This window comes from Dermacentor silvarum, chromosome 8 (assembly GCF_013339745.2).
Source record: "Dermacentor silvarum isolate Dsil-2018 chromosome 8, BIME_Dsil_1.4, whole genome shotgun sequence".
Taxonomy (NCBI): Eukaryota; Metazoa; Arthropoda; class Arachnida; order Ixodida; family Ixodidae; genus Dermacentor; species Dermacentor silvarum.
The window spans coordinates 54,590,572-54,608,415 of NC_051161.1; the positions used below are offsets into that span (position 1 = coordinate 54,590,572).

The window sequence follows — 17,844 nt, forward strand, 5'->3', positions numbered from 1 at the left end:
TGCCAGCATTCTAGTGACAGTGAAGTACAATGCTGTTGGTATATATAGATTTTTATTTGGAACTTGAGACAGTCAAAACGGACCTCAAGCTCTCCGCTACAATGGGATATTTTAATCCACAGTGATGCTCAGAGGTATAAAACCTAATTAATTATACCGAAACACAGAGACGGAAACTTTTACAAAATCTAGATACCTTGCATATACCTCTACACGCCTCCTTACTACTAGGAGACGACCTGCTAGTGCCATTCACGGAGTTGTTCAACTTTTTAGATGAAACTGGTTATTTACATCAACTATAAAGTAACACAGCTTTTACTGCCCTAACATTGTTTTTGTATTGTCTTGTGACTGGCGCAGCATGGCCTTAGTCGCTTTTGCGCCATTAAACCAGGATTAACTAACTAATTATTTCTGTTGTAGGTTTTGATTGATGGGAGCTAGGCAGAAGCAAAGAGGGGGCATAAAATAATGCACAAGTAGGTTACGTTGAGTGCCTTCATAAAATTGTCTTACTTGTGCTTGTCTACAATACCATTATATATTACTGCCTTCAACTTATAGCACCCGAGACATTGTATGTGTGTCAAATGAATTGAAATGAATGAAATAAAGTAATGCTGTTTAGTCTACGTGGCAATATTGCAAAATGCCTAGATGCTGTTGAGTTTCACAATATTTTCAAAACTTGCGATCTTAGATGTTTATGCTGTTCTTGTTCACCATCACAGTTCAAGTTTCCCTTTGTGCACTGCTTCCGAACAAGTTGCTTCGAGTTTGTGCCCAAAACGCCGGACTCTAGCGACGACGGCACAGTCAAGCACACTGGCTCTTGGCAGTGTGATGGGGAACTGCTCCCAGAAACTTCGCTGCTCGTTAGGTAGGTATTGCACCTTTGTTAGGTGCTTTTCTATTGCGGATGGTGCAAGCCTGTACTTCTGCAATGCCTCCCCAGCCACTCCACACTGCAGAGGAGTGTCACCTTCAACACTGTCACTTTCACAGACATTTTATAACTGTTAATGTTGGTAGAAATCAGACAACTCTTAAACTTTTGTTATGTGCTGCTCCAAGTCCTCTGCTTCCGTATGAAACTGCGAGCAGTGGTGAAAAGCAGTGACAGAGGGCAGTGGCCACCTTAACTCGTTCCAGCAACTGTGACCAACAACCGGGATAAGTAAGGACTCGCTATGTGACTTCCTAGCTTTAGCTAAAAAAATAAAAAAATAATGTTTAGAGTCGGGGACGTCTGCTACGAACCTAGATCTGTCTCACTGAGGATGAGCACCTGAACTGTTCTTCTACGAGTAGTGCACGCAGGATCTCTGCCAGGGTGGGGGGGTTGACAGTTTGCCAATACCATCTGAACAGCACTAATTTCGATTTCTTCACGGGAAATTGTAAAAAAATGCGCTTTTTGCGAGTGTGCAGACAATTGCGCGTCTTACATCTTAGTTGCAGTACTCAAATGCGTAAGGAAAGAAAAGGGGTTAAACAAAAGGGGGGGTTAAGTCGACCTCAGGGGGGGTTACAACCCCCGAATCCCCCCCCCCCCCGTCGGTGCGCCACTGTTTTCTACAGTCGTAAGCACTCAGCAGTCTCAAGTGGCCTCCCTTCAAAGTACTTGCCAAGCACAAGTGGTCTAACAAGCCCTGATGATGATGATGATGATGATGATGATGATGATGATGTGTTTTTTGGGGTAAGGACCAGATGCCAAAGAGCGCCAAGCAAGTGGTCGAGAGTTGTCAATGGAGAAGCAATTTGCAAATTGTAGATGCAAGATGGCTGTAAGGAGGCCCAAAAATCAGCCTCTGGAAAGTGTGTAAAATATATATGTAATTAATATTATGACAGTGATCGTAGTGAGATGTCTGTGAATGTAAAAGATGCACTACAAGGTGATGATACATTTAAAATGTCTCAGTGGTGCGAGTGTCACTCGAGCAAGGTATGTCACTTGAGCCAGCGTTTTGGCAAGTCTTCATTAGGGCAACAGCTTTTACAGTGCCTGACCAGCCGCTCCACAATGTATAGAAGCCAGTGGCCTGCTGAGGCATTGCCTTTCAGACATTCGATAAATGTTGTGAGTAAATGTTGCCCTGACGAAGACAGGTCCCCCTGTTGAAACATTGGCTACAGCGACATCCCTTGTTTGAACACTGTCAATCACTTCCAATAGCCCCCTCTGGTGCCCAGTATTCTGTTCTTTGTGATCATTTTATCTGTGCTACATTGGCTTCACCAACGATCACTTCAAGTATCAATGTTCCTATCCACCGCGATGGCCTTGTGGCTATGGCGTTGAACTAAGCACAATGCCCTAAGCACCAGGTCGCGGATTGGATTCTTGGCCATTGTGGCCGCATTTTGATGAGAGCGAAGAAGTACAAAGCCACTTGCAACTTACATTTAGGTGCATGGTAAAGAAACCCCAGTGAGTCAAAATTAATCCTACGTCCTTAACTATAGTGCGGCTCATAATCAGATTGTGGTTTTGCCACATAAGACCCCAGAATTTAATTTTTTAATTGATCTTTCTTTGAACCTCTGCCCTCTGCTTTGTTTGGATCATCAAGCACAGTGCTACTTTCCTTTGGTGGTCTTACGAAAACTGACGCATTCAGCTTGACATAGCCAATTTCCCAGTACACCTGGGCTGGCATTTTACAAAAAACAGTGGACGATTTGTAACGGGTTTCGTTGTAGAGGACGGACAAGGCCTTAAGAACAAGGGGACAGTGCATCAGCTTGTTTTCTGCTTTATTCCTTTCTCCCTGTGCATGTTGTGTGGACTGTGTCCTCTCAACCTCTTCCTTCTTCACTTCCAATGCCACCCCGTGTAGCAGACGATGCTACTTGAAACAAGCATTTCAAGACCATTGTTCAGTACCAACTAGACCTATTTATGTATTAACACTGCGATTTCAGACAGGTCATAGCCAGGCTGGTGCATAACAATATTGTCACATAGAATGAGGCACTAAATGCAAGAAATAAGTACTGTATGTAAAACTGAACAATAACAGACTTTGTTAGAAGCATAGGGGCCTGAAAAATTCAGAAATAACACTGCAGATAAAAAGTGAAAAAGAAAAATTACTGTAAGTGTTTCTCAAATGACGACAATGAATCTTGGGTCACAACATCATCAGAAAGGCTGTACCATTCAACGATGGCTCTCAAGAGAAAATTACTTAGAGGCCCTGAACCACTTTTTATCGAAGTGGAGAAAGGCATTTGAAGTGAAAATAGGCTATTTCAGAAATACTCTGCCGCAAAAAGTACTTCAATGTATTCAGCAGAAGCGGAGATATTGGCAATTGAACACGGCCTCCACTGTGCTCCCGTTCCTTCTTCAATGCCTTGCACTGCGAAGACTACGGTGGTGTGGCGTATGCCCACAACGCTCTGCCTTCTAAATGTCACCGTGGTGCGCAGCTCAAATTTCGTTTTGTATGATAACGTAGATGCCAAGACTTCCGATTTTGGTGCCTACGACACGCTAAACATAAGCCAATCGCGGTTGTCCTCAGCAAGCCACAGTGCGCTTAGCCAGTGGACACGTGCCGGCATCTCGTGGCGGCCGCGGTATCTACACTGCGTAGCCAACCGCAACGACCAATAGCAGCCGCGTATGGGAATCTGCTTTATTATGAAATAAAGCGTCCAGAAAAGAGTGAGGATCATGGCTTCTGTTGAAAAGAGAGCGTTTGAGAGAAAGGCGACTTCGTGCTCCACTTGCGAGCTCCACGCACCGTGTACGACAGCAAAACTTGGCTGAGATGTTCACAGCAGCGTATGTTACCAGTGGACTATGTTATTTCACTAAGCCCGAGAGGTTGTTCAGGGCCCCTTTAAAGCAGTTATTTCATGGAGCCAAAGGTGTTACTGTAATGGCTTAAAATAAAAGAATGAATAAATAGGATTCCACATTTTTGGAATAATTCGATAAAGTTAGAAAAACGCTCGCCTGTTAAAAAAATTCATGATTCGGATTTATCCGACAATAATTACGGAGTCCTCAGTTATGTGCACATGGCAGTGCACGGAAAAGTAGTGAGAAGCCAAAGGCCTTTCATGCAACAACGAACTCCTCACACAACCTGCTTATCATGCTGAAGTTCCTAATGCAAATTTAAAAAGAACTGTTCTCAAGAAACTAGAAGCTGTCTCTACTGTTTTGTATGACATGTACATAGTCTGCTGGTAGCATACACTGCTGTGAACGTCTCAGTCTGCTAAATCAGTGGAATGATGCATATGCTAAAACCTTTGGCGTGAATGCCAACCGCATGATTGACATTGTAGAAGACACACTGTGAATCTATTAAGAGTGTAGCGATACTGTGCAGTGAAATGTTTATCACTTACAGTAAACTAGTGAGTCGTTCTCGTATCGTGCTCAGATTGTCAACCTAAACACGAAGGTGACATTTCTGGAAGCATTCAGTGCGTATGAACATTGTTTTTCGGCTATTTTACTACTGGGGCATGATGCTACCTTGCTTAAAGCTGTCAGAATATCGGGCTTATACTGTTGAAGATGTTTAACCTCTGAAGATGTAAAACTGGCACATCCTTTCATTCGCTGTCTAACTACTGGCTTTTCCTAACCAGTGTTAGCTTTGAAGGGATGTTCTCGACATTTCGTCCCATAAACCGGAAAGAACGCGCCACAATGACTGATTACAATGTTTCCACTGTTATGCAGCACTTATTTCTTGTGATCAAGGCTGCTTTTGTGGTATGGGAGAAGCTGAACAAATTGAATTTTGTTGCGCTGTAAAAAGCTAAACTACCATTTTTGCTGAAAGTAACATTCTGAAAAACACTCTTGTAGTTTGCCCCCCAAGTAAACTCTGAAAATGCAGAACCTAAGCTACAAGGGGCACTGCATTCTACTGCCAGGGTCTCTATGAAAAAAAAAAAAAAAAATTCCTGGCTGCAGAACAAACATACCTGTGGCACAATTCCAGAGCAGAGGCCCCCAACAAGAGTCCAAGCAATGCTAAACCTTGCTATCTCAGTCAATGTTTTGCCCTTTGCGTGAAACTGCTATTTATTTAATATAATTAAAATTGCGCCTTCGTTGTAATTTCTCAGCCGCACTAGTAGCAGCAGAGAGTTCCGTTAGGGCTGACTGGAGAGTGTTGTCTGCAGCCACTTGTCAGAAGTTGAAAGTGTCTGTGGAGTGTTAGGCACTGGATAGACTTGGCGACTAATTTTGTTTCACTTATCTTACATACACATCAGCAGTAGGCGGGAGTCCTTTCAGAAGCTGTGCGCTTCAGTTCAAGTAGTGTTGTCACTCAGTCAATGAAATACCCGTTGTCACACAATTGTTAAAGAGATGGTACACTGCTCCCAAGACGCTGCTAACCCTAATTTTGGCTTACAATGACTGCGAATCAAGGCGAATTAGGTAATGTGAAAATCATCCACTAAACAAAACTTTAGTGACAAATAATTAAGCACCTTAACCGTCACTTTAAATCTTCTCTACCATGTTTAGCACGTAATGCCTCATTTTATTGTGGTTAGGTTAAATATGGTTGCGAGTTTTGTATGTCCGGAGTTAAGGGAGTAGCCATGTGAAAAGAGTAGCCAACTTTTTCACATAGCAACTCCACAGTTACAATTGTGGCACAAACTAAGAAAGTTATTCTGTAACCTAGTGGTGGTATTCTGCCGGGCACGACCAAGATGCATCATACCTTTTTCACATAGTAGAAGTGTTGTCACTCTTAGACATGCTTTGGCCAAGTCTGGTTATAAAACTTGCACAGTTAGTTAAAGTACTGCAAATATCTATCTGGTGGCCTAAAAGCTCTTTTAGTTTTGAGCACATGAATGAGCCAGAAAGAGCCACATGGGTGATGTCTACAATTTGGCAATAAAATGTTTATATTTTTGCAGCGTTGGTACAAAGCCCTCGGTCAAGTTACTAGTGAGGAATTGTTGAAAACACCAGTCTGTCTCATTCTTCTTTTTCCTGTAGGTCTCATCGTCAGTTGCTCAAGCTGTACGCACATGGCATCGAAGAGCGAGATGAACACCAATCAGATCGCTGCTTCTGCTCCTGCCAGTAACGAGAGAAGATGGAAGTAGCGTGTTACAACTACGGCAGCTCTCCTACGCCGTTTCTCTGTCTGTGACCCCACTTTTGTGTCTTTCATTCTGCCTGTTTCCGACAAAGCGCTGTCTCGTTTCATGGGTCCCTCCTTTGCGTTGCCTCTGTCCGGGTGCTTATGTATCCACATCTGTGTGTTGAAGCCATTGCTGGGTCCACATTCACGCATCAAAACTGTTGGCGCATGAATGAACGCCAAATGGCGACTTGCCATGTTCCTGTGACCCCATCCAAGGCGAAATTTCAATCCCTGCAACACACCTGCCTATTTTGCAACAGGGGAGCTGTGCTTTCCCTTGGAACAAGGCACTTTCACTTTGTAGAAATATTTTTGGGTAAGAGTGTGTAGGTTCCGTTTTAGAATTGCCAGTTACCAACTGTTGGGCAGCAAGTCTACGAGACATCATTTTGTTTGACTGGATCACTTCTTTGTGAAGAGCCATAATTTGAATGTTAACTTCTGTTTTAGCTGCTTTTGTTGTAATGTTATAGGAACAATATATGGTGGTCATAAACTGGCCTTATTGCTTTAGTAACACAGACTTCATCATCCTGATTAGAATTGAATAGATAGAGCCACTTAGCTGTCAAACAGGAGAAAATAGTTGAAATTAGGCATACTAGTGCCCTTGCATTTTACGGGCATCAAGCATAGTCTCCGCAGTTTTAATGGTATGTCAGAGACGTACTATAGTGGTTTATGACACACGATGTGTCGCTGTAATGTGCCCCTGTTGTAGGAGATGGCATGTGTTGTGTGAACACTTGACAGATTGTTTTCTCAAGAGATCTCCAAGCAACCAGCATGCTGAATGTGTGGCTCCTTTTCATCAAGACATTCCACAGCGCATTCTTATCAGTCGTCGATGAGAGTGGGACAAAAGAAACACTCAGACAAGAGGTACAAAATGTGGTTGCTCCGAGCGATGTCGTGAGGCGTTGATTTTAGCCCTCGGGCATATTGAGCTTGTTCTTGTTACCCCAGACATCATTTCCATAACACTGGCGTGTTATCACTAGATTTTTCTTAAATGACCATTATAAACATGCAGTGTCTTCAATAGGCAGTGTATGAGTTTCCTTGAGATTATATGACCAGCAGAAGATGTTTGGCTTGTTTCTCTAGTTTGTTGCTTAAGTGCATTGAACGTCAGTTATGTAGCAAGCTTGCAAAGCACGGATGAGGGGTTGTTTCCGATTAGGTAATTGTGACTAGGTGCAGCCTACATCTAAGCAAGTACTCATGTGGAGGTGTGTGGTTTGACCTGTACTCTTTCTGCAGATATACTACGTTGCCATAGACATTTTCCAGTTATTATGGAAATGAAAGATGTGTAATGTTTTTCATTGTACGGCAGCTTTTTCTTGCTTTGCCTAGTCCCAATAAATCAGTCGCACAAAATTAGTTTTTTTTTTTTTGACTGGGTTACTGAGGTAATGGTATGCAAATGGCACACAGTGGCTTGTAGCCATCAGAGACTGTGATAACTATGCTTTCCTTGACAAGAGATGCTACATGTGATAATCCTTTTTTTTTGGTGTATCCACAAGACAGCATGTTTTCTACAGTATGCGATGGTTTGTCATTACAGGCCACCAGATCACGTCTTGTGTTGTGTCAGTATCAGTTGTCACTGTTCTGTAAACGTTTTAAGAAAGGAATGCAACATTCACTGTGCCCGAGTAGTTGTTGAGCAGCCACATCTTGTTGGTGTTATGAATGTAGAAATCGTGATGTTGCCATGTTTGCCTTTTTGTACAGACGCGTATATTTTGGTTTATGTTGCTACTGAGCCACTCGCATGAGAGGCTGGGGCATATGCAGTTGCACCTGTGAGAAGATATGCAACTGTGCAATAAAGATATACAAATCCACTTTTGTACTTTGTTTTGTATGTATATATGATACACCACAGAGCAGCTGTACAGAAATACATGTCTCACAATGCATGAGAAACAATAAGTTGGAGATTTACGCTGGTTGTCCAAAAATGAAGAAATGAAACGATCGTGATCCCATTCTAAAATGCAACAGCAGGTTGATGAACTCCAGCCAGAAATAAAATCCAACACAAAACTAGATACGGCATACAGCTTCATATCAACTTTGTATTATGGATGTAAAAGCGACATGCTGAACATTATGATGCAAGTGGGGCAACACGTAATTACATCACTAGCATGTACGTACAAGACAACAATAAAATGGTCAGCGCCTGTGGTAGAATACAAGTGGATATGATCATGATTAAGCACTACATTTAGACAGAGAAAAGCATCTGACACTGGCATTCAGCAGCTGTACAGGTAAGTGGTCCATGCCTTGCGGACACTTAGCTGGAATCTGGACTTGGTCACTGAACTTGCTCGCGCTAGTTTCACAGTGCAGCTTACAAGGAGTTTCCTGCTGCTTTATGCTTTGTCTCGGAGAGTATCAACCTTGGAACATCAGAGGTGCCCTCGAAGATGGTAACTTGCAACCGCAGTGTTCTACACGGAGCAGTGAATACACAATCAGTCGGTTGCCAGTTATCTGGAGGCCTTATGTCAGCGACCTCTAGGTGCCCCTCGGCCACGACGATTGCCTCCTCTTGAAAGTCCAGATGGTCCACCGGCATTCTTGCCACCTTTTGGGGGCGGAGACTTCGGCCTCAGGATCTCGATGCGTTCTGTGCAACCGGTCAAGTAATCGGAACCCTTGCTGAAGTGAGCATTGTAAGCATCACTGTTAAAGTTGCTGTTGGTCAAATCTGGTCCAATGGTCAGCCAGCCCGGTCGGATGGTCACGTCTCTGCCGAAAACATGCAGACGGCGCCGACCCAGGCAGAAGTGTTCGATGATGTGAAAAATCTCCTCGGGTTTTTCGATTCCGCCGAACTCCGGCTCTTCCGAGATAATGAGGTCAATGTCGATGTTGGCGTGTATGAAGTCACCGTCGGTGCTGCGACGCACGGTGCCCTTGATGCCCATCAGGCAGTGCTCCTTTGTCCGCTGGAACACCGCGCGGGGCTCTAGGTTCTTCAGATGAACGGGGTTCTTGATGTTTGTCTTGATCCAGCATATGTCCTCGCAGCGTCGGAAGCCCCACTTGCGCAGGCAGAGTCGGCCCAGGTCTAAGCCGTCCGATGAACCGCACCAGAGGAACAGGAAAGAACGCGAGGCGGCCACTTCTTCGATCTCCAGCTTCATGATCTCGTCCCAGCTCCAGAATTTGGTGTGGGAAGAAACGCCACAGGTGCGCTGGTACTCTTCGAGCGGGGGCTCGACCAGAATCACGTCGAACTTGCACTTCAGGCTGCGGAAGTCGAACTCCTCCATGTCGCACTTGAGGTACATGGGTGGCGTGGCAGTGTCACGTATGAGCTCGTCTTTGAGCCTGATGAGCTCCTTGAGCTTCGGGTACTCTTCGAAGCGGTCGGCCAGGCCGACATCTCGGATGAAGTTCTGCGGCCGCTGGCCAGTGTCGACAAAATGCTGGCAGTAATCGTTGTGGGGGTTCGCGCTCTGTGTGCCTTTCAGGAACGTGCTCGAATCGCGATAAGTGTAAACTTGCTCGTAATCCTCATCAGCAGAAGGCACAGGAAAGCGCGGTCCCTCGCTGTCGAGTCTGGGTTGCTTGGGATCCTTAGAAGAATCCGGATTTGCTTGACTGGCTCCTTGAGTCTCCTTCGAATTCTGCGCGAGCTGCTGCCTTTCGTTTGTGTTTCCGAGGATCTGGCTCAAGTTGCTGGCTGTGCCGTCCCCAAGTTGCTGTACGAGAAGAACGCGCCTTTTCTGAGAACGTTCCTTCAGCGCCTGCCTGACCGATAACTCCCCGCTCATGTCGATGTAGGTCTGTACAATATCGACTAATGCTCACTTATTACAATGCCTACTTACGTAAATGTCAACCCACCGAACGAGCGGTAAACACACGGAAACAAAAGTCTACCGGCCACCGATTCCCTTCTTCATACAGCGACACAGACGCCGGCCTCCCCACTTTTTTGTTAACTGCAAGCCTGCTTTTAGTGCAGCTGAAAAGACGGAAAAGCGAAGGCTAAGTTAAGTAAAGCTGTCTCAGGCGTGGTTTGTGTACTTGCCACTACACATTGTAAGCGCTGCGCTCCAACAATTGGGACTGTAACATTTTCTGTTTTACAATTAATATCGCCATTATAAATAGCAACCAAAAAATTAGTCCTTGAAAAAAATAATTGAAATAATTTTGCTTTTAATTTTGCAGCACTCGTATAAGTCACCAACATTGCCTTAGGGGGTGTTCAAAAACCGACGTATGTGACGTGTTTCCGGCTCCTAAAATGACGTTCGATGCTTTCAACGAAGCATAGCCTTTAAGATCCGCATCTTAATTCCAGAGGACGCTACCCTACAAGCCGTGGATTTGGGCACCACCTATTAAAAACAACAAATATAACAAACAGCTACCAAAATATTATGTGAAGCTACAATTACGGCAAAATGGAAGTGGTTTGCAGTAGCTCGCAATTAGCAGGTAAAGATCGTAACAACGCTAAGTGCGTGGTCTTTGCAATCTTTGAGGCTATGCAGCTACACCATGAGCTTCATCAGAAACTCCGTGGCCTCCGAGACTTCATCAGCGCTCGTAAATCTTGAAGGCCACGCTGAGCGCGTCTTGCTGATCATTATAAGCGTGAGAGGGCAGCACCAGCAAGGCTGCCGTGCAGTGAAGGTAGAGTACAGGCATGAGTTGGTGTACAGGGTAACAACGTATGTAAGTGGAGCAACGGCATGGCCTTTGCAAATCGCATGACAACATGTCTGTAGGCTAAAATCGCGCAAACTGATACAACACAACATTGAACCTACAGCGCACGCGTAAGCCTACTTGTCCATCAGTGTGCGATGTTCATTGTCAACGTGTTGGACGTGTCGTACAGTGAAACATTTTGTGTTGCGGCGCTGCCTGTGTGTTTCATTCGCCTGAATAGAGAACTTGTAGCGGAATGGGCGAACCGAGCACGTAGGGTTCCAGTCAACGATGAAGCGAAACTTCTACAAGTTATTTCTTCAACCATTTTATAACAGTTCTAAAAGTCGGCTTTTAGTGAAACACTCGGCTCTCGCTTCTGTTTATCAAAAGTTCTGTTTTCCTCATTTGGCTCAAGCAGTAGCGGCGTTGTGAAGACTAGGAAAAAAGAAACTATAGAGAAAAGTCAATAGTTTACGAAGTTTTATGAACTTATTGTGGAATTGAAAGAGAAAGATGCATTTTATTTAGATGCGTGAGCATTATTTGCATTAAGAAAGTTGACAGCTTCTCTGTCAAGCGCGGAATTCCAAACATGCGCACATGCAAAATTTTTTCCGCCGATAATGTTTTGAGTGCATGCATGCCAATCACATCAAAGTTGATCATTAGGATTTTTTTCCCAAGATAAGATATTTGAAAGTGGTTAACAAAATCACATATAATGTTTGAAATGGAACTACTCTGTCATCCCATGCCAAGTGCACAAGTCACCCTCGCGATTTCTCTAAAAAACTGTGGCTTCGAAATTCGGACGTTCTGAGAAGTGTAATTGCAAAATATTTGGGTGAATTCCTTTCTTTCACCTAATGAGCGCTATTCTGTCCTCTAAATTAAGGGCGAAGCATAGAATAATAATAATAATAATAATAATAATAATAATAATAATAATAATAATAATAATAATAATAATAATAATAATAATAATAATAATAATAATAATAATAATAATAATAATAATAAAGGAAACTGCAAAAGAGAAGGTCGAAGCTTCCAAACTCCTCTCATTTTGATGATGTTTGTCGCATTTAAAGGAAACTAGTTAAATCTACTGATTGCAAGTAGTAAATTTTATTTTAGGCCATCAGGTTTCTTACATTAAAAGAAAAAATTCTATACCATTAAAAACTGCAAAAACAAGGTTACAACTCGGCAATAAAAAGCGATATCTTAATTTTGTAAACTTTCCCTTATTAGACATCTGAAAAGGCAAAATTGATGGTTGACAACACAACGTAGAAATATTTTACTAATTTGTGGGCACGACTTTTGCTAAATCCTCGTAAGCATTTTCAACCAGCTCACGCAGAACCATGAGCTAATGTATCACATTTGTCCGCTTTAGATGCGCTCTAACAGTGGCGTATTCAGTGGAAAGGGGGAGGGGCACACCAGGCGTCCCCCCATCTCACCCTCCCGGTTCAGACCTAGGGGGGTGCCCCCACCCCACTCCCTCCCGAAAAATATTCCTGGCTACGTCACTGAACAGATGCGTTTGCAGAACTGCCACATCTGTATTTGATTGCAGAGTGACGGGTTTGTAAACTTTCTGCGTCATGTTTTTTGAAGAAGAGCTTTTATTTATTCATTCACGAAAATAAAAGCACAGTTACAGGATATACAGAAGGAGGTCCCAAAGCTCAAGGCTGTAAGGGGACCTCCTATTTTATCAATGTCTTGCTTCCTGTAGTCATCAGAATTAACATTTTCTTTTTAATCTGAACAAATTTAATTCAGATCGGTCCTGGGATTGCAACATGAGAGCATTTCTGAGCTTTACGTGTATATACTTAAGTAGGAAAATTGTTTTTGGCCCCGAATAATGGTCTAACTTATAAGTGCCCCTTCTCGCTGGCGTTCGTGTGTAATAAATTTATTTTAAGAGAAAACTGAGCATTCATACAAAGCAGGTACGAGATTTTCTTATAAAATGTGGGCTGCCGCTCTAGCTGTTTTAAGAATTGTCACTGGAGAATGAGGTAAAACGTTTTCGCGTGCAACAATGGCTAAATCTACGAGAAAAAAAATATTCTAAAGATAGAAAAAAAATATTCTACCATGGGATTGCAAGCTGTATTCTGACAATGTATTATTCATGCGAAATCACGCCGAGATTGCGTGTTTCAGAGGTTAATCGAGTCACATACTATATGTTTCCGAAACACTGCCCAAACTGATCATTGTTCTTCCTACTCACACCCGAAGAGAGCTCTGGGAGCTCTGGTTTTTGTTTGACTTGCATGGTACAAAAGTAACAACAACAACAACAACAACAACAACAACAACAACAACAACAACAACAACAACAACAACAACAACAACAACAACAACAACAACAACAACAACAACAACAACAACAACAACAACAACAACAACAACAACAACAACAACAACAACAACAACAACAACAACAACAACAACAACAACAACAACAACAACAACAACAACAACAACAACAACAACAACAACAACAACAACAACAACAACAACAACAACGGGGGGGGGGCGGCAATAAAAGGGGGCAAAAAAAGGTGTCTTGTGGCATGTAGTGAGCCGTAAACTGTGGTACTTCCAGCGGCCTGACTGAATCCCGTTTCCTTTTTTTTCTCGCTCATAAGATAAAGAAAACGGTGTATTTGACAGCACGACACAGATAAAATTCTTTCGGAAGGTGTAGTCACAGCCTAATTTTTTTTCTGCTTTAAAGGAGTCAGGAAAATTAGTTCTGAAGAATCCCGCAAGGTGGCGGAAAGTTCATGAAAGGTAAAAATTGTCAACTACTTGATAGTAACGTAAAGCTACACATGAAACCCATACGGGTTTCTCAGAAGGAGAAGTTGAAGGAAAATTCGTCTAGGCCAGGAAATCGAACCCGGGAACAAAGCATTTCTGGGGTTGTTGCTCCGTACCATCTAAGGTAAGCAGGAGGCTAGCAGGTCGCAGAGCGAGGCCGAATGAATCTGTAAGTCGAAGCACTGGAACAGTGACTACGGCAAATCAGTTCTGCGTCTTTCAGTTCTGATCCAGGCCTCACTCTGACCAAGTTCCGATTTTTTATTCTGATTCAATTCTGAATCAGTTCTGATTTTTTCACCCCTTTGCCTTTGCATTGCATTTTTGCTACATTACTTTTTGTTGTGCAGTGAAGATGCTGAGAAATGAGAAAAATCAGTCCCTGTTGCTCTACAATGCACCTTCACTGCATTGCGGTAATGCGTGCTGTGAAGATACACCACAGAGCCAGTGGAGAGCGACACAAACGCTCCTCTTCCTCCTCCTCCAAACAAAACAGACGGCGACTAAGATGAAACGGCAGGTGATGTCCAAGACATGGCGTCTATGTATCGTATCCGACTCCGAAAGCAAAAACATGGCCTTCGAGATCGGCTTTTGCTACTTAGAGAGAGCCGTCGTAAGGGCGAGGCATCACCTATCATTAATAACCTTGCGTTTCAGCCGCACCATATGGGGGCCTTGTTCTCACCCATGCATGCGTTGGTGGAAATATCAAGCTTTAATAATTTCTTCATCTTGGTTAATGTCCTGATTTTCTTTATTCACGATTCTTCTCTACCAGACGAGATTTCGACTGGCTCTCGACTTCTCATGTGTCATTTTGCTTATGTAATCGCAGGCGTGATGCAATGAAAATCAACGACAAGAACAGATCGAGAAAAACAACTCGATATACCTAATCTAGACTTGTAGCGTTACCGTATTCTAATGCTGGAGGAATTTTTCAGTAACTTTGGCTTATCATGGGTCCCTTGTGGAATGGGAATTATTGCTACATGACGAAGGAATAGGATGGTGCCGGTACCTGGGTAACGGAAATTGGCTCATGTTATACGCACCAAGGTCTCCAAGAAAATCGACTTTAAAGCGATATATTTCCTTGCCTATACTTCGCACACTTTGGATGGTCGGACGGACGCGTTCTCGTTGGGGTGTTCGAACAGTGAGACCTGAATACGAATATTCGTGAAAAACGACTTCCTAATCGGTTCCACCGTTCTTATCCCTTAGATATTCGAATGACACGCATGTTTGACAATGTCGAATAGTGTATTCTCGAATCGAATACGTATTAAATAGCAAAGACCATTGGATTTGTATCCGAAATTTCGAATATTCGCACACCCCTAGATCCCGTACAATAAACTGGAGAGGGTTGCAAGAGTAAGGAAGAAGAGAGTAGTAGAGCGCAGAAAGTAGTGCGGCTGTGGGGCGGCAGTTAGAGGGGCGCCTGATTGGTTAGCGCAGCGTGACGTCATGATAGTCACGTGAGGACCGCGTCTCATCGGCGCGAACGTAGTGTGAATAACCAGATTTCACGCTTGCGTTAGTGCGATATCTCATTTCACCATGTTATCGCTTTTATCCAGTAACGGCTCGGCAGAAGATGCACCTGCTGTGTATCGAAATTTCTTGAATATTGTTGGCCGATTCTATGGCCGAAAGAGCCTAAATTGCGCCTTAACGTTTACCGTGAAACGCGAGATGGCACGGAGATAGACAGCAGGGTCGCACATGCAAGTCAATCACTGACTTTGTCAATTATCTACGATGACTTTTTTCCTGCCACGATTTCTTTTTGTCCTTCCATGTTCTTTAGAACAATGTGAATGTGATGGCCACAGCCGGTAACCCAAATCATTTGCCCTGTCGCGCTATGCCGTGGGTGCTTTTTCAGCGACGAAGAACGTGACGCAGCTACACCAGTTTGAATTCCGCACTCACGACAGTGTAAAAGAGCAGGTCGAACTTGAGTGGCTTTTCTTTAGCCTCATCCAGAACCACCACTTTCGATTCCGCATATTGATGAGGGCGATATGCTAAGAAGGAAACGGCTACCTCGGCGTTTGTGCACGATCGAGATTGGGACACTTAGGTGGATTAAATCGATCCAGAGCTCTTCGTCGCTCATAGTCAACAGCCGTTTTCTATCCAGTAGCAAGACCGAGAGAGCTAGGGTAGACTTCGCTCAATAACTACTAAAGCGATAGAGTGATTTATGAGTCGAACTTTGAATTCATTATCTTGGCGGCCATGGGTGACATAACGTCGCAAGGCGCTTTCGGCCATTTGTTCACGAAGCGGTGGTGTCTACCGTTTCTTTGCTTGTTTAGATACTCCTCCTTATAGCTCGCGCCGGGGGTGGTTTAGTGGCAATGGCGTTCTGCTGCTAGCGCAAGGTCACAATTTCTATTCAACCGTTTACGCGGCTCACTCACTCACTCACTCACTCACTCACTCACTCACTCACTCACTCACTCACTCACTCACTCACTCACTCACTCACTCACTCACTCACTCACTCACTCACTCACTCACTCACTCACTCACTCACTCACTCACTCACTCACTCACTCGTTTATTCAATCAATCAATCAATCAATCAATCAATCAATCAATCAATCAATCAATCAATCAATCAATCAATCACGGCCATGGCGACTGTATTTCGATGTGAGCGAAATGAAAAAAAGAATTCACCGACGATTACAATACTCCCTAAAGCGACGTTTGAGCACAGCTCTATACGCGTTTTCATTTCGCGATATATTGGCTGGCGCGGACAATCTGTCTCGTGCGGCACGTTGCAAACGGAGCGAAGTGTGGCGCGACTGCCTCCTGATCGGGAGATCGCGAGAGGCGGGGCGTGGGTGACGCGTGGACGCGATTCACAGCAGCCGCCGCCGACAGACTTCCACTCATGCAGCACATTGTTTCCATACAAACGACGCGCGCTACTCTGGCGCCATCTCGTAGCCATCGTCGCCGCAAAGACCGTCTTACGCGGCACTACGCCTTTCTTCTCACGCTTTCGCGATACCCTCCTCCTCCGCTTTCCGCCTCAAGGTTGTGCAGCACCCTTCTCCTCCGTTTTCCTCCTCGCGCTCTCTTCGCTATCGCCGTCTTTCATCTCCCGTTGCGCTCCGCGTTCATCTTTCGCTGTGCTCGTTCTCTCGGTTACGAGGGACAACGCCGACGCTCACCGCAGGAACGGGCGCCTAAGAGCTGCTCTCTAAAGAAAGTGCTCGCGAGAATATGGGGATAGTTAAACAACCCACGTTGTCCGTATGGCGTGCGCGTATTCATCAGTAGAAGTAGGAGTTTGGTGTGCTACGGTTTGTTAACTGTGGCTTGACTACGGCCGTTGTCTGTCGCGCTGTTTAACCGTGATGCACGTGTTCACCGCATCTATTATCTTGCTGTTCTTTTTTTGCACTACCCTGCGCTGGGTAGCCAACCGGACGATCTTCTGGTTAACTTCCTTGTCTGTTTGTTTCTTTTATCTCTATGTTAAATCACCTCAGAAAGCAACCCCAGTGATCGGCAGCGTAAATAAACACAATGCGTTGCCTTTGGGATTGGCCCAGCTGTCTGCTTGAGAAAGTTTCTCATCAAGGAAAGGTCCCTGCAGTTGCCCACCAGATTATGAAACCTACCACGCTATGTCTTAAGCTGGGTTGTGCGTTTCATACCACCGTTTTTTGCACCATATATCCGGCTCTCGAGGCCTCTACTTTCTACTAATGTAGATTCAGTCATCCAAACATCAACGTGCAAGATTATAAGGTCGACCGGGGATACATTGTGAATGGTAAACGCGCCGATAGCTAATGAACGGACCTGTATAGATGACTACTCGAGCCGGCATGTCATGTGCTGCCATTACTTGGTCAGCATTAATTCCTTGGCTTCGTGGCTAATTTGTTGGCGGGTTCAACCATTCAAGGCATTGTGAACCTCAGTTGAATTAAAGGGATCAAAGGTAAACATTCGGCTTATATCTGCCTGGTTGGGAACAACTGACTTAGAGAGAAAAAAAAACTCCAACCAATATTTATTTAAAAACCCAACGTTGCGGAGCCCGACCGGCTCGTTCTTGAGGGGTGAGATGGCGCGAGTCTTAGCAGTGCTTACCGTATAG

General features: G+C 44.2%; 3 protein-coding genes across 3 annotated transcripts in view; 2 read left to right on the top strand and 1 right to left on the bottom strand.

The window, feature by feature from the left end:
- Positions 1-8,011, top strand: part of LOC119461266 (ceramide kinase-like) — a 104,745-nt gene extending 96,734 nt beyond the window's left edge. Inside the window, exons 10-11 of the mRNA XM_037722497.2 lie at positions 735-883; positions 6,005-8,011. Coding sequence (XP_037578425.1) covers positions 735-883; positions 6,005-6,095 — 240 coding nt within the window. The 3' untranslated portion in view covers positions 6,096-8,011. The remainder of the gene's footprint in view (positions 1-734; positions 884-6,004) is intronic.
- Positions 8,008-10,146, bottom strand: LOC119461267 (N6-adenosine-methyltransferase non-catalytic subunit). The gene has a single exon (XM_037722499.2). The coding sequence runs from the start codon at positions 9,956-9,958 to the stop codon at positions 8,684-8,686; it is 1,275 nt and encodes a 424-aa protein (XP_037578427.1). The 5' UTR covers positions 9,959-10,146; the 3' UTR covers positions 8,008-8,683.
- A 747-nt stretch (positions 10,147-10,893) lies between these two features.
- The window catches only part of LOC119462132 (uncharacterized), a 53,722-nt gene continuing 46,771 nt past the window's right edge, over positions 10,894-17,844 (top strand). The window contains exon 1 of the mRNA XM_037723477.2: positions 10,894-10,975. The gene's annotated coding sequence lies outside the window, so the exon portion shown is untranslated. The remainder of the gene's footprint in view (positions 10,976-17,844) is intronic.

What these genes read in the sequence shown, in the direction of transcription:
- LOC119461267 (XM_037722499.2), bottom strand. Translation starts at nt 9,958, where the DNA reads ATGAGCGGGGAGTTATCGGTCAGGCAGGCGCTGAAGGAACGTTCTCAG.